This window comes from Lipotes vexillifer, unplaced genomic scaffold (genome assembly GCF_000442215.2).
Source record: "Lipotes vexillifer unplaced genomic scaffold, Lipotes_vexillifer_v1.1 scaffold732, whole genome shotgun sequence".
In the NCBI taxonomy this organism is placed as follows: Eukaryota; Metazoa; Chordata; class Mammalia; order Artiodactyla; family Lipotidae; genus Lipotes; species Lipotes vexillifer.
Genome location: NW_006792596.1, coordinates 590,184 through 614,632, shown reverse-complemented (window position 1 = coordinate 614,632; position 24,449 = coordinate 590,184). Strand labels below are relative to the sequence as shown.

Sequence of the window (24,449 nt, the reverse complement as noted above, 5' to 3'; positions counted from 1 at the left end):
GGGGGGACAACAAAGGGGAGGGCCCCGGCCGCAGAAAAAAAAAAAAAAAAAAAAAAAAAAAAAAGTCCACCTGCCAATGCAGGAGAGACATGTTCGAGCCTTACTCCATGAAGATCCCACATGCCGCAGAGCAACTAAGCCCATGCGCCACAACTACTGAGCCTGCGCTCTAGAGCCCACGAGCCACAACTATTGAAGCCTGTGCACCTAGAACCCATGCTCCGCAACAAGAGAAGCCACCACAATGAGTAGCCCCCGCTAGCTGCAATTAGAAAAAGACTGCATGCAGCAACGAAGACCCAACACAGCCAAAAATAAATAAATTAAAAAAATAAAAAGATACTAGGCTTTGGGGCTGGGTTGCATTTATTAGGATGGGAAAGAGAGCGCTACAGATACGGGCAGAAAATCAAGAGTTCTGCTTTGACTCAATAAAATTTGAACTATTAGACATCTAAGATGGTTGTCAAGTAAGTGGTTGGGTAGAAGTCTGGAACTCAGGAGAAGTTAATATTGCAGAAAACATATGCTGTTAAAAGCCACAGGATGAGCTCACACACTGAGTGTAGCTAGAGAAGAGGACCAAAGCCTGAGCCGTAGAGTACTGCAACATTTAGGAGTGAAGAAAAGAATCATCAAAGAAAACTGAGAAAGGGGCTGAGGTAGGAGGAAAACCAGGAGGGTGTGGTGTCCAGTGAAGAAAGTGTTTCAAGAATGAAGGTGTGATGAACTGTCAAATGCTTCTGAGAGGTCAAGCAAGATAACATCTAGTTCGCTCAAAGTAAATCATTCTCTCAGCTCCATTTTTCTCATAGTGGTTTATTCGTACGTTCTCATTGCAATATCCAACTATTATGTTGTAGTTACTTTTGTCTTCTCTCCTCTTACAGAGGTCCCTTAAGGTCAGAGACCATGTCTTTTCTCTCAAAATATCCACTACCCTACTTGCTCAACAAATGTTTGAATAGATGAATCATGTAGAATTCTTTAAGATTTGGGAGAATATGCGGAACACAGAATTAGCAATCAGAGTTGGGTTTTACTAAGATATCCTAAATGCTCTAAGACTAATGCATGGTCTTCATTCTGCCTAGAATGAAAAGTGTCCACCATGCATCTGAATTAGAGTTGAACCACAGCTAATCACAACCTATCTGGCATTTCTATTTTTTTATTCGAATGTTTCATGCATGGTACAACCCAAAAGTAACTTAACTTTTACCTGATTTGCTTATATATATATATATATTCCTCCCCAACCCCTGCCCCAACCTGGCTAGCCCTCATCTAAAGTTGGCTCCAGTTGATACCTTCACACGTCAGCAGTATGACCAATAACTTTCTGTGTCACACTTGAATGTTAGCATCACTATGGAACATCAGAGACATCAGGTAAGTTGACATTTCATATTACATGATAATTAATTTCAAAACCATGACAAAAGGAACTATTGAAATATAGGCACTTAGGAATGACCAAATTCTTAAGGGGGGCATGGTTGAGATGGCCTACGCAGAAAAAGGCTAGTAGTCAGGTCATGAAATTTTTCCCTAGGCCTGCACACAACAGATCAGATACAGGTAACAGGTCACTGAGTTACTGTCTCTGTAAAAGAAAGCTAAAACCCAACAGTTTTGAGTAACAAGAATATCAACAGCCAAATTATGGATTTAAGCTTTCAGCAACATAGCTTATTCGGAAAATGTGCATTAGACAGTACAAAGATACAGTCACCACATCCCAAACAAGTACAGTGTCTCCCTAGAGATAAGAAATGCCTGCCACATGTACCAGTGCCACAGAAAATCACCCATCTATGGAGCCAGCCTCTCTGCTTGGCCTTTCCATTTGGAGCGCTAGTAATTATTTTCCTGGAATGCCGCATTTCAGCTCCATGGCTCTTTTGCCTACCTTAATGGAGGCTCCCTGAGAGCAATTATTCATCCCTGATTCCAAACCTATGAGCTCTGCTGCTTACTTTCACACCTAAGGATTGACCATTTGCCTAGTTTTTATACTTGGATGGAAGTCTTGTAAAGAGACCCTGTGGTTTCCAGCCCTTTTACTACATCTTACTCTGTATGTGCCGTCAAATTATGGCACTGCTGTGCAGCCAGACTATCCACCCAGCATTACCATGACAAGTTCTAACCTACTGTATTTCTTGCACATAGCTCGGCATATATTACTCATTATACACTTGGTGAATGAATTTCAAGAATGATACTGACAAAAATGGAACATATCTAGAGGATGGCATGAATAGACTCGAGATATTTTTTGGAAGGGTCCTAAGCTTAAGAGATACTTTCAAATGGAGTTGTCAGAAAAAGAGGGATAAGCCTTATGCTCTAAACTCTAGGTCACTAGGATATAACGATTTAATGTAGTATTTCCCAAACTAGAGTTCAATATGATGTGGTACTGGAGGAAAAATCCTATAATCAAGAAAATTTGGGAAATGCTAGATCAAATAGGTCTCTTAACCTTAGAACTTCTCAAAGTCTTTAACGTATCAATATGCTTTGGAGTCTAAAAGGGAGATATACTACACAGATTTTCCAACCTTTTATTCAACAAGTGTGTAGTATATAGTCCGCTGTGTTGCAGCACAGTGCGAGGTCCTGAGAATACAATCCTGGGCCAAACAGACCTGGTCTCTGCTCTTATGGAGTTTATGCTCAGTGTGAGAAACAAATACCATACAAATGTTTATTATAAATCACAGTAAACATTATGAAGGAAAAGTTCATCAGTATTTTCTAAATAATACATGAAGCAGATACCTCTTCCACTGAATATAAAAGACTGAAAGACAAATATTTCTCTTCAAGCTTCTCATAAACATGGTCCTAAGAGTCTACCTCAGTTTGAAGAACCCTGCTCACAGGTCTAACACATTTCCCTTGCTAAAAATGTATTACATTTTCAGAAGTAAGGTCTAAAGGCAAAAGCAAGACACAAACCACTCATTTATGAAAAGGCCAGAATTAATAAATACCTCTAGACGCTTGATGAGAATAGCTCAAACTTTAGGGGCTGCTTAAATTAGAGTGATGTTGAAACAGAAGATCTGTGCTGTGGTCTATGTGGTCCTTGCTGAAAGTAGCCAATTTGAGTAAGCCAGTCTTCACCACTACTGCAAACATGCACTCACTGCACTTTGTATACTGATTTCTAAACAACAAGGTCCTTCCTATTTTTATAGCTGGTATTTTTAACAGGAAAACATGATGTTGATTTTGAAGCATCATTAAATAATCCTGTTAATTTTTTTCTTTTTTATACATAGTTGCAAAGCACCAACTATGTGCAAGACACTCTACTAAGAACCATGGTAAACAAAGAGGAAAAAGCCTGGTTGTGCTTTATTTATTCTTGTGATACGTGGGTGGGGAAGCTATAGAGGGAAAGCCAAATTCATCACTTTCGGAAGAATCAATTAGTGTGTTCAAACATGCTGACATTTCTAAATCTTCAGACTAGTCTTTATCTGACTGGTGATCATTCCAACATATTGTCAGTTGACAAGAATAGTTAAATATTAAAAAACTTAAATACTTAATGAACCACCTACAGGATCTAAAAATAGAGTGCTTTTTCACTCTATGGTTCCTATATTGTGACTACTAGATTCCATAGTATTACATTTGCCAATAAGTGTGGAGAATCCAATCTGTAATTCATGTTTGAGAAAATCTGACAAATAAATCTATGTGGTAAATGAATTTTTATTACAAAGAGTCATTTAATCTCAAATTACTTGAAAAGAGGCATGACTCCCTTCTCTCCAACACCCGTGTCCGTAATTTTTAATACTTTCAGACCAAGAGATGACTGTATTTATAAAACCTTAAGTGGATGACAGAACTCAAGAGACAGGTAAGTATTTTGACTGATTCCACCCCAGTGACTGACCATAAATGGAATGGACTATAAATATTGTCATACTTGATTTTTTCCTATCATACCCCAAGATCCTACACTTCTATTTCAACTGTGTTGGCACATCTAAAAGGAAACCCAACTTACCTCAGACCTAAATATCAACAGTGTGATAAATAAAACATGAGACTGTCATTCTTTGGCATGACCCATGTAAACCCAAATTTCTGAAAATTGAAAGAAAAAAATGTTAACCTCATATAGCCTACAAAATATAAACATATTCTAGAAAGATTACCATTAAAAGTAAGTGTCACTCAATATCAAATCTTGTATATTGTTTTCTTAGCAAACCATCCATTCCAACCTAGCTTCCAGTGAATGGGGGAATAAACATAACAGGAGCAGCCCATCCTGCGTTCACGTCCGACTGACTGGAATGTGTTCTGAACATCATCATGCTATAAAGACTAGTAGGTCAGTTTTAACTATGAGCAAGCTACTTTGGGTCTTTAGATACATAAAGTCCTTATCAGTTCACTCTATCCATGAACTTAGGTCATCCAAGTGAAAAACAACATTATGAAGGACAAGCAATGATTTACTTTATTTAGGCTGAATTTATTCCTTCCTAGTTAAACAATGCCAATAACTTAAGAACACATTTTCATTTTCTTAGGATGCTCACTGCTGAGGATGAGTTAAAACAAGCACACTGAGATTTGTGGTCCTCTCCAGTTTTCTTTCATATGTTCTCCTTTAACCCTCCTCTCAGTTATTTCTTTGAGAAACTTTTATGACAGGTGTAAGAATAAGGAAATTTTAATGACTGCCCCAACAGGTAACTTGATTTATAGGAAATTTCATTTTCAACTTCTAGAAATAAAGACAGACACAAAATTAATTTAATTTTTTAATAAACCATAAAATTTAAATATTCAAATAAAAAGAAACAAAAATAGATATTTAAGCCAGCACTAATTTCTGTTTTTATTCTTTCTCTGGGTATCGGAAGCTTGACTTACCTGGGACTAGAGTAGAGTAATACAGTTATGATGCTGGTGTAATAATGAACAAGTAGGTAAAAATGGGAAATGGCTTGATAAAACTTACTTTCAAATCTGGAAGTAAAGATCAGTAGCTCACTTGAGCCCACTGCAGAGACCATACATTGGTCTTGTCTGTGAAAACTACTATGGCTTACTGCTCTTACCACACTATCTTCTTTACAGCTTAGCACTCCTGGTATTTTGATCCTTTTGCTCACTGAAGCTCACATCAGTCTGTCAAAACATCAAGAGGGAAAATCCCCAAACTGAATAGATGAATAAACACTTTTAATGTGAACAATCATATTCAGATCAACCTCTTCTGAAAAAATACAAGTCAGTGGGTTTTTTAATCCTTAAGTAACTGAAATATTACTATTTTTTCTGCCTTACTAAAATGGCACTTTTCATTTTATTGACATTAGCCAAGTATTTGCTATTTGCTTCTATTTTTTTCTGATCATATTGGTACCCTATGTTTTTCTTTTTGATTGAGGCTTAGACTTTCCATTCCAGAATATTTGATCTTTGACTAACTTTATCTCATTCTGTGGATAAGTCTGCTGCTGATTAGTGAAAATCATAAAAGGAAAAAGGAAGCAGTGAGCACTAGCAGGATCTCACTTCACATTCGTACAACTTTTTTTTTTTTAATGAGAAAAACATTCACCTTTATTCTGGAATCTAAAACCATTATTGTATGATACTGTCTTTTAGCATACTCAAATGGGTCAACATTCAATATGAACAGCAAGCTAGCTCACAAGAAACAAAGTGTAATGCTCGAGTACGTTCAGCTGGTAGAATCCCAGCAGTGTGGTAATAAAGTGCAGCAAAAATTTCCTTATTTGAATAAGAACTCTAGTAACCTCTGAATATTTTTGGTAAAGTTAAGGAAAAGCTATTGCAGTCTGGAGATCGGTAATCTTTAAACTTCAAAGATTGGCTACCAGGGACCACCGTGAAACATTAGACCTGAGGCCAATGAAAAACACTAGCTTGAAAAGGAATGGGTTTTTCCAAAAAAATGTAAAATTATACAGATGCTTAAGATACTATGATTTGACAGATTTACAGTGATAAAACAGCAATGATAAATGGTAATATTATTTATACTTTTACTGTAAATAACACAGATTTAAAAATCGGCAGCAAGAAATTCTATGACAGCTCCTGAGACAAGTTATCCTATGCCCTACACCCATTCCATGCCAATGATGACCAGTCTGAAAGGTAACACACAGTGTAAAAACAGTGATCTAATGTATGTGAGTCAGAAAGTACTGAAAAAATGACAAAATTGTATGTTATTAAATGACAAAACATATTTAGAGTCTTTATTTAAAAATCTCTCACTGTTCATTATCAAAGTTACAAGATTGCATACCAATAGACAGACTGTAAACATAGGAAATTTTCATTAAGGAAAGATGGGTTTACTGTAATTTGATCTTTTACAAAAAAATTACTGAAAGTTATTGATAACAGAATTTCTCTTTTACTTTCTTAAGTCTAATGCTCTTGAAAATTAAACCAATATTTCCACTCCCTTGAGCTAAAGTTCAACCATGGTCACCTTAGGAAATACCCCTGTTTATTTGTTAATCAGAAATACAAATTGAGTGCCACATATTTCCATTTTCTTCTTAGGCCAAAGGCTTCAGCTTCATTATATTTTACAAGAAAACAGAAGACTTGCAGTGGTCCTGTAAAGTCTTTCATGTCGCAGCTGAGGTTTAATGACGGCAGCGGAGGAAAGCAGTGGTGATGCAAAGTAAGACCAGGCCAAGTGCCCTTATCTGACATGGAATCTTTTTCCTGTTTGGCTTATAGCAGTGTTTCTGATCAGGCTGCCTCCACCAAACCTGATTGAAGCAGAAAGGTGACATGCTCTGGTAAATCCTGTTTAACGGTGATTCCATTCCGTTTAAGCAAATGGTTGATCCTTCAATCTGTTGGTTGCGGGATGATACTAATATGAAGAAAATTATCCGGGTAGCTCAGATGTTCACTCAGCCACTGCAAAGGTGTTTCCAACATTGGTTCAATTCCATGAATCATCACTTGATTCTTTTTTTCCCCATCTATTCCAAGAAAGAAATCCAACAATAATCGATAAGAGTCAAAACAGTTGAAGAAAAAATAATCTGTTGCCTTTGAGAATCCTCAGTGAACTAAATGGATTTTACTGCTTTAACAGGTTAAAAACCTGGTCTGTTTCCTGAGCAGGAAATGTGGACATGGAGAAAGTTCAAATGTTGCAATATGTATCACCCAAAACAGAAACCTGAGGGTTACAATGAATTCTGATAAAAATTCTGTTGCTGTATGTGAAAGTATTCATTCTTTCTTAATTACTGTGCTTACCTAAGATTGACGTTAATGAAACCACAGTGGAGAAAACAGCCCATTGTACCCACTGACCAAAATTTATTTTAGTGACACATTAAAAACTGTACTATACGGCTATTAAAAATGACAGGTGGGTGAAGTAGGTCAATACATACTTAAAACATACAAAACAGAAATGTGTCTAGAAGTCATCAAGAATAAGAGCAGTGTTTAGGAAGATGTTTAATAAAACAGATGGGAGCTGTAAGTTAATTTTCAATAAAGCTGTTCATATATGTATGAGAAAATCTTAGAGACTATTAGAAGAAGAGTTAAAGTTTTAATGAGAAGGAACTGGGAGTCTGACTCAGGGATTTCTGTTTCAGAGTACTGAAACTTGGACTGATTTTTGTTAACACCTATTCGCTAATTAAAACGTTGCTGAAATTCACACTCTTCTCTGAAGTTCAAATTTTTATTACAAATTAAATTTAAGATTAGTTTTGTGCCTTTTATGATTTTTGTATGATATACTGACGATCTTTAAAGAAAACGGAAGCATGCTTGGTTGCTACAGAAAAACAAAGAAAGTAAAACCAAACTCTTTATCTAAAAACAGAAAACAAAATAAAACAAAACAAAGAACCTTCAAGAAACTTTGTATCACTCCTTTAGCACAATTCTTGGTTTGTCTCTTTTAGTCTCTTCAATCTACAACATCTAAATCTCTCAGCTTCCTGGACACAGAAGACAGCAAGGAAACAAGGAATTCATGGAACTGTATGAGAGGGAAATACCCTATTTTTCCTTTCTGTTCTGTTCAAAATGACTTTTGCATCCCTAGTGCTCTAATGTCTAGGCAAAATGGGCTGATGATGTATGGTGATAATGGCTTGGCTGGCACCTGAAACAAGAGACCCTTTTAAAGAAATATTTAAACTCCCTATTAGAGGCAGCACAGTCCTGGGCAGTGACAGTCAACAGATTGACAATGAGAGAACACAAAAACACTAGAGAATTGCTAAAAGAATGCTAAAAATAAAGACCTAACAAACATATTATCAACCCCAAAGATAACCAAATAAATGTCTCCAAAAAACCCTGAAACACTGTGTCATAGCTTAAAACAATTTTGGAAAAAGATATCACCTTATAATTCTACTAACTTAAAAAAATTCTCTCATTGTTTTGATTTGTCCACCAATCTTTGTTGCATCTATACATACTTTTTACACAGTTGTGATCACAGTATTAATACAGTGATTGGTTTCCATAATGATGTGAATCATTTATAACTAAAAGATTAAGCTATATACAGAATACTATAGAAAGCACAGTATTAGTACTTTGAGAAGATTTTAAAATGTTGATATTCAAATGGATAAGCCCTCAGCTATCTGGAATGATTCATACTTTGTAAGTTCTAGACTGCCAAGGTTTCACTGTATTAAATCTTTCTTAGAATATTTAAAAATATTTCCGCTGTAGTTCTCTTTATATTCTTATATATTTCTTTGAAATACCTTAATAGTCTCAGAATCTTCCTCCTACTTAGCACTGAGTCAAAAAAAAATTAAAGAGCAAGTGGTGTAAGAGTCAAAGTTCCTTATCTGTAAAGTTCTTCCTTAAGCAGTGTCACCTTTGGATACTATGAAATAGAGCTGAATATCCAAAATACTCTGCCTGAAGCAGCATGTAAATGTGGGAGCAAATACAATATGGCACACTGACGCATGGTGTGTCTGAAAGGCAGAAGGCTATAACCCTGTTACACAAGAGGACAGTTTAAGAACTATACAGCAGAAGCTGGAGAACATAAGCACAATTCAAACACTTTGTAAAACAAACCCAATAAATCACATTATCAGAAACCTGAATAGGCAGCCCTGATTCTCTGGTTTAACCTGGGGCCACTTTTAATCTGGAACATAAACGTGTTGCTAAACACAGACAACTATGCAAGTGATGTCATACCCCTCAACAAAACAGTTTAAGATTTTAAATATATAATCTGGTCACTGCTTACATTTGTCCAAATATTTCACCTGTGTATATTTATCTTTTTGGTTTTCTGACTTTCTCTGATGACCTCTCACCAGAAGGATTCTTACAATGGGACAGTAGTTTCCTTGAAACTCTTAAATAAAACTTCTCTCTTATTTATCACTGTATCCTCAGTGCCTAGCGTGATACCTGACAATAAATGTTTTCAGAGCTTGGATCATTTTGCTGCTGGTAAAACACACTATCAAAATTAATGTTTTGAAAATAGTTTCTAATGACTACCACTACTATGTAGAAGAGCTCTACTGATAAAGACTGTTTTGGTTATTAAAACAACAAAAAGTCAAAATGTTTCCAAATAAGCCAAGAAGTATATGCCATCACCAAAACTGATGCTACCACAAGTAACAACAAAGCATGACTGGACATTTTGGCAATATCAAAACTAACAAGACTAAATAGTAAAAATTTAGTAGATTTTTTCCCCTAACAGAAAGGAAACGCTTGATGATACTGCTACTAAAGTAAATCGTGTTTTTGGTAAATATATCTTTGTGTTTCAAAATGGGAATCTAGAATTTAATACATGGGAATAAGAAATATGTCACTACAAAGTAAATGACTCAGGAGAAATATGTTACTCCACATCCCACCCACTCAGATTTTTAAAAACGTTAGTCTGATGCTTTAAAGTAGGCAAACGTTTGAGACAGTTATCAAGTGAACTCATTCTATATGAAATTTTCACATACAGGGCACTTTTGGGGGTAACTTTTGATTTGAATACAATTTCAAACTTAGAGGAAAGTTGCAAGAATAGCACAAGGAATTCCTCTTCACCCAGAGTCATCAACTGTTTACATTTTTACCCCATTTGCTTTATCATTCTGTGCATATATATAACTACTTTCTGAATCATTTGAGAGTAAATTAGAAACAGAGTCCTTTACCTTTAAATATTTCAGTATATACTTTCTAATAAAAATATTCTTTTATATAACCATAGTACAGTTATCAAAATAAAAAACATTAACATTGATATTATACTATTATGTAATCATTTCAAATGTTATTAACTATCCTAATTATTTTTTTCTCCAGTCTAAGATCCAGTCCAGGAGCCACACACTGCATTTAATTTTCAGGTCTCTATACTCTCCTTTAACTTGGACAGTTTTTAGCCTTTCCTTGCATTTATTAACCTCGACAATTTTGAAGAATACATGCCATTATTTTGTAGAATGTCCACATAGCAATTTAAAAAAACAACTCTTTTAATTCATCTTGTAAATATAAGGACAATCATTCATAAATACTTTGAGTTTGTGAATTAAGGAAAAGGACAGAAAAAAATATCAGAGACAAGCATTTTCTTTGAGTAGCAATTAAATTCACTTTAAGAGTTAGATGTTAAATCTAAAGAGATCATAAATCAATACAGAGAATATCACAATAAAATTTCATTTCTTATATTCATCTTACTTATAAGCCTCAGTATTATGAAAGATAAAAATGTAAACACATCATATAATGTTTTATTATCACCAATACCCTAAAACAAACTTAATTCTAGCATCTACTTTAAAGTGAGCATTTTAGAGCTGTGTGACATTTTAAGAAAAATATATTTAGACAGATTTTGGTTGTATGATTAAAAGAGTAAGAATTACACATAGAAACAAAAAGAAAAGAAAGAAAATTCATAGTAGTCAACAAGTCATTAATGAAAATTATGAACTTTAAAAAAAGACACAAATTGGGAGGAAGGCAACTTAAATTCCAATTCTGACAATGAAGGACTCTGGGCAGAACTCATCTCTTTCCTTATATACAAGATGAAGATGTCTGTCTAGATCTATGGTTTGCAAATCTGGCTGACCATCAGAATCATTTGGAAGATTTTTAAAAATATATAACCTCTCCAGACCTGAATCAATCTCTGGGGTAAAGTCTTTTTTTAAATGTTCCCTTAAATAAATCGTATAATAATATGGGTATAGAATTTTTCTTCAAACAAAATCTTATGCAGAACCACAATATATAACACAGGTGAAGGTGGGGCAGCTTTGGTTGATGTGGGATTGAAGCCTGTCTCCCAAGTCCTGCTGCTTGCTGACTTACGATCCATGGCAGTTTGTGATTCACTCCATGGGTCAGTTTGTAAAGCACTGGTCTAAAACAGGATTGGTAACAAGTCTTCCAGTTCTAGTACATAAGTCTTTTATACCTAAACCGCAAACTATTTGAGTTTAAACCAGCATAATACACTAGCTTTTAATTCTTAGGCAAATCACTTAACCTTTTGAGTCCCAGTTTCCTCCTCCTACAGTGTAGGTAAAGAATTCTAACCTTCAGGGTTGCAGAGAGGATCAAATGGGACATCCAAATAAAGCACTCAGCACAGAGCCCAGCACAGGGCTTGGACATAGTAGGCATTCAATAAAGTGAGTGATATACCAAAAGGTATATAAAAACTGTGGATTTAATTAAGTGACTGGCATGCAAAGGGCTGTGAGAATTTGGCCTCATGTTAATATACACTCTGCATTACTCAGACCCATTATTATGCAGTGTGGCACACGGACTTTATGAATGTGTTAAGAAAAAAAAAAAAGAGAGAGATGAGAACAACAAAAAAACCCAAAGACTCTATCATTATGCAAACAACAAAATGAATGACATTTTTAAAAAGTCATTAAGCACTGTAAACCCTCTGGATAAATCTAGTACTGCTCTAAATATGTATATTCAGCAGAGCACATCCGGGATAAGCCAAATGAGCCCTATTGTACAATGGTGATGTTACTTAATAGACTTTAGATATGGTTCTTATTTTATTTTAAAGATGAAAAATTCAAGTAGGGGGGAAAAAAACTTCCAAAATCTTTGTTATACATTTTAAAGTATATCATTATTTGAGAACTTAAGAGTATGTGATGAATCTGCTTTTTAGAGATTTCTATTAGCAATGGCTCATAGCCTTCCCCATCCCAATCTGCATTTTAGCCATTATTTTTAAGCCAATTATTAACAAGGAATATGACCTAAATGTCTTTAAAAACAGGTTACTTGAGATTCTAGAGAGATGCATGAGTTTCACTCTTACTATTAATACGTCTAACTAAACATGTGAAACTTCTTTGAATTTAAAGGAAGCTAGAGAAATGGATGATATATCTTTAAGGGAAAGTGCTTTTAATCAGAACATTTCAGATTAGTAACTTGTTTTTTTAGTTCACACTTGTGAATATGGAATAACAGAAATCTAAGGCCAAAGGTTGTAACCACTGTGTTTAGATTTGTGGCTTCACATTTATATTTTACATAGTTCAGCAGAAAATGCCTTGATTTGCTATCTTGGAATGTGTGATGCTGAAGGTAAAACTTCTGAAAAATATTTGATACTTCTGAAAAACAGAGATAAACTTTTTTACTGTCACTATTCTGAACAATGTTGCTCTGACAAATTCTTTAACTTCTGATATGTTCATTAGTAAAGCGCCAACTAATTGAGTCCATCGACATGAAAAACCACAGGCTGAAATCTGAAGTGCATACATCATGCTGAAGGATTTTGACTCAGCCTCAGCGATAATAGTCAGTGAGGTCAGGTCAAAGAGGGTTAAACCAAGCCAGGATATAGCCAAAGGAATACATCAAACGCTGATTTTAAAAGGGCAATTAATCTTAGACAGAAATGCTTCCTGGGGAATGAGATCTCAATCTTAAGAGCATACTACATGATGTAGCAGTAAAAATGAACATATACAAGCTTACAGAGCTTTTATCCTATGATCACAAACAGAAGGAGAGTGCTGTTTATCAGAGAAATACAAACCTATTTAAAAATACTTACATTAACTTCTTCCGGATCTATGCTCATTTAGTAGTATAGGTTTTAATGAACATAGGATATCACAGTTAATATATACCGAATATCTTTTCCCATGCGTAAATTTTATCTTTATATATATTTTTATTATTTCTGTTCAAAATATTACCAAAGCCTTGACTCTTAACATTTTGTATAAGATTTTTCAAAACATGTCTGTGTTAATGATTTCACTGACTTGCTAATAACCTTTATATTTCTTAACGAGGAGGTAATAAAGCAAAATTTAAACTTAACCCCCCCAAATTAGCTATAATTATAAAAAGAACATTGTATTTAATGACTGTGAGACCATTTACATAAACTGATTAAATGCCTCCTGATAAGATAAAAGTGTGGTACAAGTTAGAAATTAAAACTTGTTCAGTTCAAGAAACCTCCTGCCCCCAAAAATAAAACTTTGAAAATATAGGTTCAAATGTTTTTGAACTAATTTTATAAAATGATCCAGTAATTCTAGTTGGGTGTAATAGGGCCCGTTAATATTTGTCAATTATGAGTTACAGAATAGTTCAAAACTAATTGTTTTATTTAAAATACAGGCAGTAATTACACTGTTTATATATGGTCAGATTAAGGTCTCACAGGACTTGTTTTAACGAAGAGATGACTTGCTTTTAATTGCCTGCATGTGTTATTATTTTGTTAAGGGAATTGTTTTCTAGTGCTAAAGATGAAATATTAATTGTGTAAGATCTGTTCCCACTTTTCAAAGAGTCAAGTTAATTCATTTAACTTCTTGGGATCTAGATAAAGGAAATCAGAGGCATCTCCTGACAGGCCCAGTAATCCCATCTTCACTAATGGAGAATAATGAAAATAATCAGTTTATTATTTCTTTCTTTTTAGAAAAGACATATGTCAATGGGTTAAGTCATTAACAGATTCTGTACCACCAAAATTAGTCCATGTTACCCATGTGTTGGGACAAAGCACAGAGATGGAGGGAGAATCAAACAAACAAGGCAAAGAGTTCGATTCAGTTTAGATTTGATGACATAATGATACATCTAAGAAAATATATTATAATTACCAAGTTTAAAATAAGCCTCGTAAGTTACTTCTGTCCAGACTTGAATATAGTAGATCTTTGTTGATGAGGGCTACATTTGAAGAACTTCTTGTATTACCACTGTGAATGACACTGTATCATTTCCTTTACACCCAGAGAGAGAAAACAATGAAGAGTAGAGAATGTTAGGATAAGACTGCAGTCCACTGACCCAGTCCCACATGGCAGGCTCACGGTACCTCAGTGGAGTTACAAATGGGCCTTCCAGGGTTACTTGTGAATAGCTGAAACTTCAAATAAATATGTAATTTGTTGCTTATAGTCTTCAATGAAAAGCTTTCACTAGCAGCAACCCTTCTGGACCTCTTGCCTTAAGATTTTTCCTTTTTAACATATTTTAACAAGTATATGCTAGTCCAGCTGGCTGCAGTGACTATGGAGATAAGCTTACTTATGTCTTACCAGAGCATTCCTAATCACATCCAGAAGGTAATTTCTAAAAAAAGTTAAAAACTCAGTAGTTTGGAACTCTTGCCATAACCTGAGGTATAAGCGGTTCCAACATCAGTTTACATTTAGAGCTCATTCTACATCTATATCTTCTGTGCAGAAGCTGAATATCAACACGTACTTATCTCTGCAGGGTGGGATTATCAACAAATGATAACAAGAAAAAATAAAACTGGTTCTTGCTAACTCCACTTGGTAAATTTCTTATGAGTACGGTTATTTGTGAAAAAATACTAACAAAACCATAAGAAAACAAAAAAATGTTAACTGTAAAACTGTGAAAAATATTAGATTATGAAATCTCACTTAAATCACTTAAATCTTTTGTTCATTCAAACCCTCCAACCATCCTATCAGGTGCATAACAGGTAACACCCTTATTTTATTGAGTAAGAACCATTAAAAAAAAAAGCAAGTACTAAATGATCTTCTAAATCAATCAATCATACCTTTGTATGAAGGTACAAAAGGATACTAGAATGAAAACAAATTTTAAATGAGTGAAAAAAGAATTACTGAAACTGTAAAACGATGATTATTCTTATTCCTAAACCCTCATTCTGATGAAGTTTGGGGTTTGAAGGCTTTATGTTTCTGTGGCATGAACTGGCAAATTGAAATGCCACCTCTTTGGGGGTCAGTGTCATCATGCTGACAAAAGTGCGAATTTGAAGTTCAAACTTCAAATTGAAGGATCCGCCTTGGAAGAATAATGTGAGATTTAGATGTTTCTTCTTTTTTTTTTTTGCGGTATAGATGTTTCTTTTCTCTGCTTTATGTCTGAAAAAAGCTGTTACAACAAACAGTTGATTCACTTTATAAAACAATCTAATCATATGCTATGGGGCTAAGGAGAAAAAAATGTGAATGCACCATCTTTCCTTACTTTTTATAGAAACTATTCTGTGGTTTCTCATAAAGCATGTCAAAAATAAAGTAGTATAATTTTCAAGTTAGACTACCTAAATGGGATATTATGACTCCCTAGCCTCAGTTGTTAAAATTATATTCTAATGTACGGACAAATAAAAGATTTGTACTAATAAAAGATTAGTACAAATAAGATTTGTACTAAAAAAGATTAGCACAAATAAAAGATCTGTACAATAAAAGACTTATACAAATAAAAAGATTTGTACTAAGCAAATAAAAGATCAATTTTAGTCACTTAGTTCCTCAATACTTTCCCCCCACATCTGACCTCACTGAAAATCTTGTCCACATTTATGGGAGAAAAGTAGAAAAATAAAGCTAGTCTTTCAGGAAATAGAGTAGGGACATTTTAGGTCAGCATTTCAGACTAGACATTACCCCTGAGCAACCAGCCCCTGGGTAGCTAGTGAAGGATTCTACTACAGTGGGACACTGTGACCTGGTCCCTCCTTTGCAACTAATTTCTGCTCATCTTTTAAGACTTAGCTCAGTCTTTACTGCCTACTCTGGAATTGATAAGACAATAAATCTTCCTACTATCTTTTGCATATCTCCATTCCTACACATATCACATCTGTGCATCTTTCTGTCCACTCCAACTGGACTAAAGTTTCTTAAAAGCAGGGACACCTTAGTAACCCCAGTGTCAGAAGACAGTATGATGTGAAGAAACTGACGAATAATGAAAGCTACAACAACAAATGGAACCCAAAAGTTAAATGGTAGTTGGGAAGGGGCTCAAAGAGTAAACAAAATCCCAGGAAGCAGGGAAGAAATGGAAAAAGGCAAGCAGCAAAAAGACTGTACTTGCTGGTAAGAGAGATGCAGGCAACCCTGACTAATTTGCCACTGAATGTAAGCCTTTCCCTATACACACACTCCATTTGTACAATACCAAATACAAATTCAGGATTACAAGAGACCAACTGTTACAGAGGACTGATCAACCGGAACTTGGAAATAAACTTATAAAAGTGAGAATGGGGCTTCCCTGGTGGCGCAGTGGTTGGGAGTCCACCTGCCGATGCAGGGGACATGGGTTCGTGCCCCGGTCCGGGAAGATCCCACGTGCCGCGGAGCGGCTGGGCCCATGAGCTGTGGCCGCTGGCCCTGCGTGTCCGGAGCCGGTGCTCCGGCTGCAGCGGTGAGTGGCCCGCGTACCGCAAAAAAAAAAAAAGTGAGAATGGACATTATTATTTTTATAACCCTAACTTACTAGGTTTTTATATATTACATTAGAAAACTAAGCAATGAAACATGATTGGGCAAAGCTTATAAGATTTTTGTATTCTCCAAAGTAAAAGAATAAAAGCTATCATTTTTAGTTTTAGGTTTTTAAAAATTTTTGTATGTTGTTTCTAATGGGCAAAGAAAGAAATTTCACTTCAAGCCTGCTACAGAAGCTTAGCTCTCTGAGTCATTTTAACTACTGCTGACACCACAGAAAAAATTTACCTGAGTTCACCTTTGGTTACTTCCTGTTACCTTGGCTAACTTATCTAGCCACTTACAAAACAAAAAAAGAAACACATAAAGCAGCTCATCATTAGTTACAAGAATAATGACCTAAAGCACGTCTTCATACATATTAGTACATTCTACCTTCATATGATGAAATAAGGCAAAATTCCTTCATGCATGAATCACTTGTTGTAAGGAACAGTAAACAATGGTGCCACATAACTTTTATGAAGCACTTTCTCTTGTAATCATGTGATGACAGCTAGTTCTTAGCCATACACACCCAATCTTAAAGTCTTTCACTTTCAACTTAAGTTGGGTGCAGGTGTTTCAAAATGCTTCACTACGGACAATATCACAGGTGTACTGAACGAGACAGTGAAGTTTTTTACTGAAAGAGTGACTTGATGTTTTGAATACTCCCCATAGATCCTGAAATGACTGACAGTTATTTTCCAATGAGGTGACAAAAGGAAGAGGCAAATAAAAGTTTTTCCAAAGATAAGATACTGGTATTAGAAATGTGGCCTCCTCCTGGTATGAAATGTACCATCAAGAGTACCTCAAAAGTATACGTACTATTTACATCATTTCAATGAAGTATGTGTATGGTATGTGTATGTTCCCTGATGGACACAAGCATGTGACAGTTTGGGTGGGAAGAAGTCTGTCACAAAACGATATCTGCCTAAGAGGCAGGTTAGTGGATTAATGCTGTGAGTGGCTACCTCACTGCCCTCCCTTTAAAAAAAACCCAAAAAACAAGGGGGCCGTTGAGCCTGTGCGTCCGGAGCCTGTGCTCCGCAGCGGGAGAGGCCACAACAGTGAGAGGCCCGCGTACCACAAAACAACAACAACAACAAAAAAACTGGGAGACTGAACTAAAATAACTCTAAGGTTCAACAGTTATATGATTCTTTAAAGATGTCAAATACAAAATTAACACCCAACCAATTTCTTCCTGCTCTCCCTCCACTAAGGTTTTCTCTCATCATTCTGTGGATTTGTTGATAACTGTGCTGCCAGTTGGGGGGCTAGCACCTTACAGTAGAACAGTTTTATTAAGGTTTTGAGTCTTGTTGTGATGTTCTCACTCAATAGTCAAGGATGTTATAAAGAAGTACATTTTACATGACAATGTTCTGGAAAGAAGATTGTCAAAAAACATCTAAGAAAAGTACAATCAGGTAGCCATTTCAACATTAAGCTTTAGCTTAAATTTCAATTTACTCTTAATTGATAAAAGCATTTTTTGATGTTCTTTAAAATACTGCAAAGTACTCAAAAAGAAAGAAAAATACAGTGCAGAGAAATGAATAACTGAAGGCCAATGCTTGCAGTGGGGGCAGCCTGTGGGTCCCGTCTCTGACAGCAATAAAAATGATCAATCTCTTAATTATACTTCAAATGGAAAAACTAGTCTATATTCCCAAATCTTCAAGAATGTAGCAAAATAGACATTAAATAGATTTTAAAAACACACACAAAACCCTTATAGCACGGATCAAATGAATTGGAAAAATAAGATTATTCCTAAAGTTACTGGGAATATCCCAGTCCAAATTTCTATAACTTGAGTTCAAAACTAAAAAGTTTACTTAACTATCTCTGTGAGGATTTACAGGAAAATTGCAACACTGGTTGTCTCTGGAGAGGGGAACTGAGTCAGGGTTTTATGTATAGGAGTTGAGATAGAGACTTTTCACTAAATTCCTTTATAAACTTTTAGATTTTGGAACTATACAAGTGTATTGTCTACTAGAAAAAATATTTGATTATTTAACTGAACACATGTATTAAAAACCTTGATAAACAGGACTTCATCAAAATAAAATATTTTTTACTCTTCCAAAAAAATGACAAGGTAAGTCTCAGACTAGAAGAAAATAATTACAAACCATGTCTGGTAAAGTATTTGTATGAAGAATATATAAATAACTCTCAAAACTCATGGATTTTATGACATATAATCCATGAAAAAAATGAGAAAAGGATTTACGTAAGACATTTCATCAAATATATCCATGAGTAACAGTAAGCACATGAAAACACTCAACATCATTAGTCATTAGGGAAATTTTAAAAAACCAATATGAGACACCACTACACAACACTAGGATGGCTATAATAAGACAAAAAATATATACACTGATGAAGATGTGAAGAAACTGGAATCCCCATTCATTGCTGGTAGAACTGTAAAACGGTGCAGCCACTTTGGAAAAGTTTAGCAGCTTCTTAAAAAATTAAATATAAACTTACCATACAACCCAGCCATTCCACTACTAGGAATCTACCCAAGAAAAATGGAAACATATGTCCTGTATATGGATGTTCAGAGCAGCGTCATTCATAAAGGTGAAAAGGTGGAAACAACCCAAATGCCCATCAATTGGTGAAGAAACAAAATGTGATACATACACCCAATGAAACACTACTCAGTAATAAAAAGGAACAAACTACTAATTTATACTACAATATGAATGAAACCCAAAAACATTATGCTAAGTGAAAACAATCAGTTGCAATTTTGTATAATTCCCTTTATGTGAAATATCCAAAACAGGTAAATTACAGAGACAGAAAGCAGACTGGTAATTGTCTATAATTGGCAACAGGAGCAGAAATTAGCTACAAACAAGCACGTGGGAACTTTGAGGTGATGGAAATATTCCAAAACTAGATTGCGGAGATGGCTGCACAACTCTATAAATTTAATAAAAATAAAAATCACTGAATGGCAAAAAAATTATTTAACACAAACTCTTACTGAAAATGAAAACTATATAGCAATAAAGAGGATTAGGATTATAAGATAGTATTATCCTATTATTAGAGATATGAGTATGTATGACAATATCAAAAACCTTGACTAGTATAGTACAGTGGTGACAAATGACACATAAATATAGTTTACTATATTTAGTAAACTGTAAGGTTATTATAAGAGGTTATAACTTAGAGGTTATTTAGTAACCTCTCAAACCAATGAAACTTGCTCAGTTTTCATAATTGTGAGTAGTGGTCAATGATCTTTTCTACTGATCCCTTCTGGAACTGCTTCTGATGGTACTTCAGATGCCCCTCTTCTCCCCTCCTTTTGAGCCTTTGTGTATTATCAAAGTGCTAGATATACACAGCAATGCCAGGAAAGGCAAGCATATTTAATTAAGAAAAACAGTTATATTCACAGGCCAAATAGCATATATTTTGAGTTCCATATTCTTTGTTTAGTCTTTTAGGCTAAAATATCAACATTCCTCTCAATCTTACTATTTCTAATTCTACTTAATAGGCAAGCCATTTCCATGATACTATATGATTCTTGAACTGTGTGATATAGTTACAAGTCATGTAAATAATACTGCCATCACCACAACTTAGGATATATTAATAAGAAACACAGCATTATCTACTGAAGTATTACCTTTGTATTTACTAATGCCTTACCTCTTCCCATAAAGGATTTAAAGTGGCAAGTTTTAAATGTTTTTCTATACGATAAACCCAAGTCTAGGCAATATATTAGCAAATACAGCAATATGCCACTGAAATTTCCCCTACAGCTTAGTGTTACCAATAATGAGACAAGTCATTCAGTAACAGGGTGATGGTCAAATTACGGTACATTGATATAAAGGACCATAGTGCTGATATTTAAAAACACAGCTTTAAAGAATTTTTTATGACTATCATGTTATGTTAGGTGAAAAAAGCAGCAGGGCATATACTTTTATACACCCACCCCCCCCTCAAATATTCAAGTATATATCTGCATGTGTGTGTCAATAGTGGCCTCTATGAGTTAGGGGTCTATAGCATTTCCCCCCTAGTTTTCTGCATTTTCCTAGTGTTCCTTATGTTGCAATTAAGAAAAGAGAATTGTAATTTTTGTATTTTTCCTCTGCTTACAGGAAAACAATCTTAACCTAAGCTACAAAATGAGGACTACAAAACAGGGCAAGTTCTTGACTGGACTTGTGAAATGTTAAAGCCTCAGAGAACAATGGTGAGTAAAACATTAAAGAGTAGCAAAAAATTCAAATAAAATACGTATCCATTATTCAATATTTTGAATTTTAAAATATCAACCAAAGGCAAGACCTTTTCTTTTTTTTTTTTTACTGTCTCTTATTCCTTTAGAATGAAGAAACACAATGTGAGATTAAAAATAATGTTTACCAGAACTGAATTCACAAATGAAAGATGCAAGGCCCCAGAAATATGAGAGTAATTTTAAAAGTGTATTTTAGTTTGCTAAAGAGAGTGAAATTCTTATTCTCTTAGTGTCAATAATTTATAAAATAATAAATATCAAGTGCTTCTATTTCAAAAGATTTTTCCTTACAAGATAATGAAAATATCTTCCTGAAATAACTAATAACTGTTATTTATAAATACAGAATGCTTATGTTACCTCAGTAACAAAGAGAAATGAAAGAGATGTTTTAATGTTGCTGATTATATTACCTTCAGGAGCAACTGCAGAAGGACAGACTTCTTTGAGGAGGTCTCCTAGTGTATGCAATTGTCCATCTGTAGCCACAGGACGAAAAAGCTTCTGAATGAAAGGCCGTTCAGTTGTTGTCTATTCGAAAAATGAAAAAAGATTTCAAACAATTAAGTCTCTGTTGCTGTGAATTATGAACTAATAGATCAGAAATTTAAAGCTGGTATTAGCTGTCTTCTGATATAGTGTAATCAGAAGCATATAACATCACAAATGTGGTATTATGGACCAAAATGCTTAACACAAACTCAAGTAAATCTAATCACAGGAAGCAATAAAACAAATTCAGAACGTGCAGCATTCTAAACACAGCTGGCCTGAACACTTCAAAAAAGTCAAAGGCATTAAAAAAATAAAAACAATACAAAAAGATTAAAAGAGACTGACAAGATATAACAACTAAATACAAAACACAAAAGTCTGACTGAATACTGGACTGGAGAAAGAAATTTAAAAAGATCAGCTATAAAAGACATTTTTGGAATAAATGAGGAAATACGAAATGAACATTAGATATTATTACATTAATGTCAAATTTCTTAGGTGTGATAATGTTTATAATGACAATATCCTTATTGCTAAGAAATTCATGATCCAGTATTTAGGAGTAAGGTACCATGATGTCTGAAACCTACAGTCCAATGGTTGGGGGAGGGGAGCAAGAAAGAGTATGTGTGTAGAAAGAGACAGAAAATGTGAAAAAATGTTAATTACTGGTGAATCCAGGTAAAGGGTATTATATGGTCTTAGTTGTTTTATCTTTTCTATAGGTTCAACAAATTTCAAAATAGTAGATGTATTTCCTCTGACAATTGTTATTAGCACTATGTCATAATTTATTGCTAAGAATTTCAACATCTTACCCATTCAAAAAATTAGGTTTAATTTTCTCAAACTCCCTCTCTAGAAGCACGACAACAATGATGAAGCCTCCCCATGACAGACTGCAGAGGCTCTGGAATCAGCCAATCTATGAATAAATAGCACTGTCGTTTTTGAGTTCTACGATCTTGCACCCAGTTTCTTTGGATATCTGGGACATTCCATACCTCTTAAGTTTATTCTGGGAATAGGAGAACTGCCAAGAACAGAATAAGTAAATGATAAGGAGAATAATACCCACCACAACTCTTAACTGCTATTTCATTTTAAGATGCTAAGTTTTTGTTTTAAGCTTCCTGGAATGAAAAATCATAAAAACCTACAGGAACAGAGTAATACCTTATATTTTATAAGAAAATGATTTCAAATACCTAGCCATTAAAGACAAGTTTTTGGTTTGTTTGTTTGTTCATTTTTTAATTAATTAATTTATTTAGGCTGCACCGGGTCTTAGTTGCGGCATGTTTAGTTGCAGCATGCGGTATCATTAGTTGCGGCATGCATGTGGGATCTAGTTTCCCAACTAGGCATAGAACCCGGGCCCCCTGCATTGGGAGCACAGAGTTTTACCCCCTGGACCACCAGGGAAGTCCCTGTTTGTTTGTATTTAAATCACAGAGGTATATCTCAACTTCTTCAAGATAACTTTTACCAGATTTGGTAAAAATTCATCTGATTTTAAGAGCAGACATAAACTACTATGTAAGAAAAGCTAGATGTGGTGCAAGAATGTGAGTACCTCTCCTGGCTTTACGCTGTGTGTTCAGTGAATACATAATAAATGTTAAAAACGGTGTTACAATAATACAGTTGAGCATATATGGAAAGTATGAAAAAAACTAAAATTTTAATAAATATGTACTGAATATAATGCAATTCACTTCACTAATTGAACTCTTCATTTTTTAAAAGTATGACTGAACAGGGAACTCTACTCAATACTCTGTAATGGCCTATATGGGAAAAGAATCTAAAAAAGAGTGGATATATATATTTGTGTAACAGATTCACTTTGCTGTACACCTGAAACTAACACAACATTGTAAATCAATTACACATCAATACAAACTTTTTTAAAGTGTGACTGATATCCTTCGATTTAGGAACCTCCTACTTTTCCCACAGGTGAAACTGAGAATGATAGCATGCACAATCAAGGATTAACTATGTGAAGATAATAAAGGTTAGAAGAATTCAGAGAAAAAATAAATGAATAGGGGACTGCAGTAATAATTTAAAATAGCCACCACCCACTTAGGGCTTTCTATCTTCCAGGCAATGAAGAGGCTTTTAAGACTTTTTAGCAAAGGAAGTGACGTGATGAAAGAGGCTTTTTCTAACGGCTAATGGAAAGCAGCTCTGTGTACAATGACTTGGTGAAGAGGTAACATCAGGATGATCGGTGAGAGGCTGTCTGAGTAATGCAAGCCTATGTGATGACAACTAGGCCCCGGTCGGTGGAAAAGGAGGGGCAGGACTGTACCCCCAATTAAAAAAAAGTTAAAATGTATCATCCATGCTCTGATCTCAAAATATTAAGGTTTTCAGCAAAGCCAAATAAATCTTTTCAAGATTCATTCGCCCCCTACTTAGTGACAGAACTATGAGGTGGCTTAGCTCTAATAATATAATATATATTATAATAAATTGAAAAAATATGCTAAACAGGAAAGGCTGAGTAGTCTTAGCCACATATTAAAAAACAGAAATTCTCCCCTATTCCCATTCCTAGAAAAAAAGGCCTGTAATTTCCCTGTACTTCTCTTTTTTCAACTCTCTCCCAAAATGGAACAGTTATAATAAAGGTATAACTTCAACAACCTTTATAATGCTATTTGCTTGGGGGGAGGGGGAAAGCCCACATATTCTAAGCAAATTCTGTAGAATGGTAACCAAGAAAACTCTCATCAAAGTAAACTGCTGGGCTTCCCTGGTGGCGCAGTGGTTGGGAGTCCGCCTGCCGATGCAGGGGATGCGGG

The 24,449-nt window shown here is 34.9% G+C and overlaps 1 protein-coding gene across 4 annotated transcripts in view; it reads right to left on the bottom strand.

Annotated features, from left to right (window-relative positions):
• Positions 1-4,789: 4,789 nt before the first annotated feature.
• Positions 4,790-24,449, bottom strand: part of ATG5 (autophagy related 5) — a 120,140-nt gene continuing 100,480 nt past the window's right edge. For all 4 annotated transcript variants that reach the window (XM_007465761.1, XM_007465763.1, XM_007465764.1 and 1 more), the window contains 2 exons: positions 21,549-21,666; positions 4,790-7,019 (listed from right to left, as the gene is read on the bottom strand). In XM_007465761.1, coding sequence (XP_007465823.1) covers positions 6,883-7,019; positions 21,549-21,666 — 255 coding nt within the window. In that variant the 3' untranslated portion in view covers positions 4,790-6,882. The remainder of the gene's footprint in view (positions 7,020-21,548; positions 21,667-24,449) is intronic.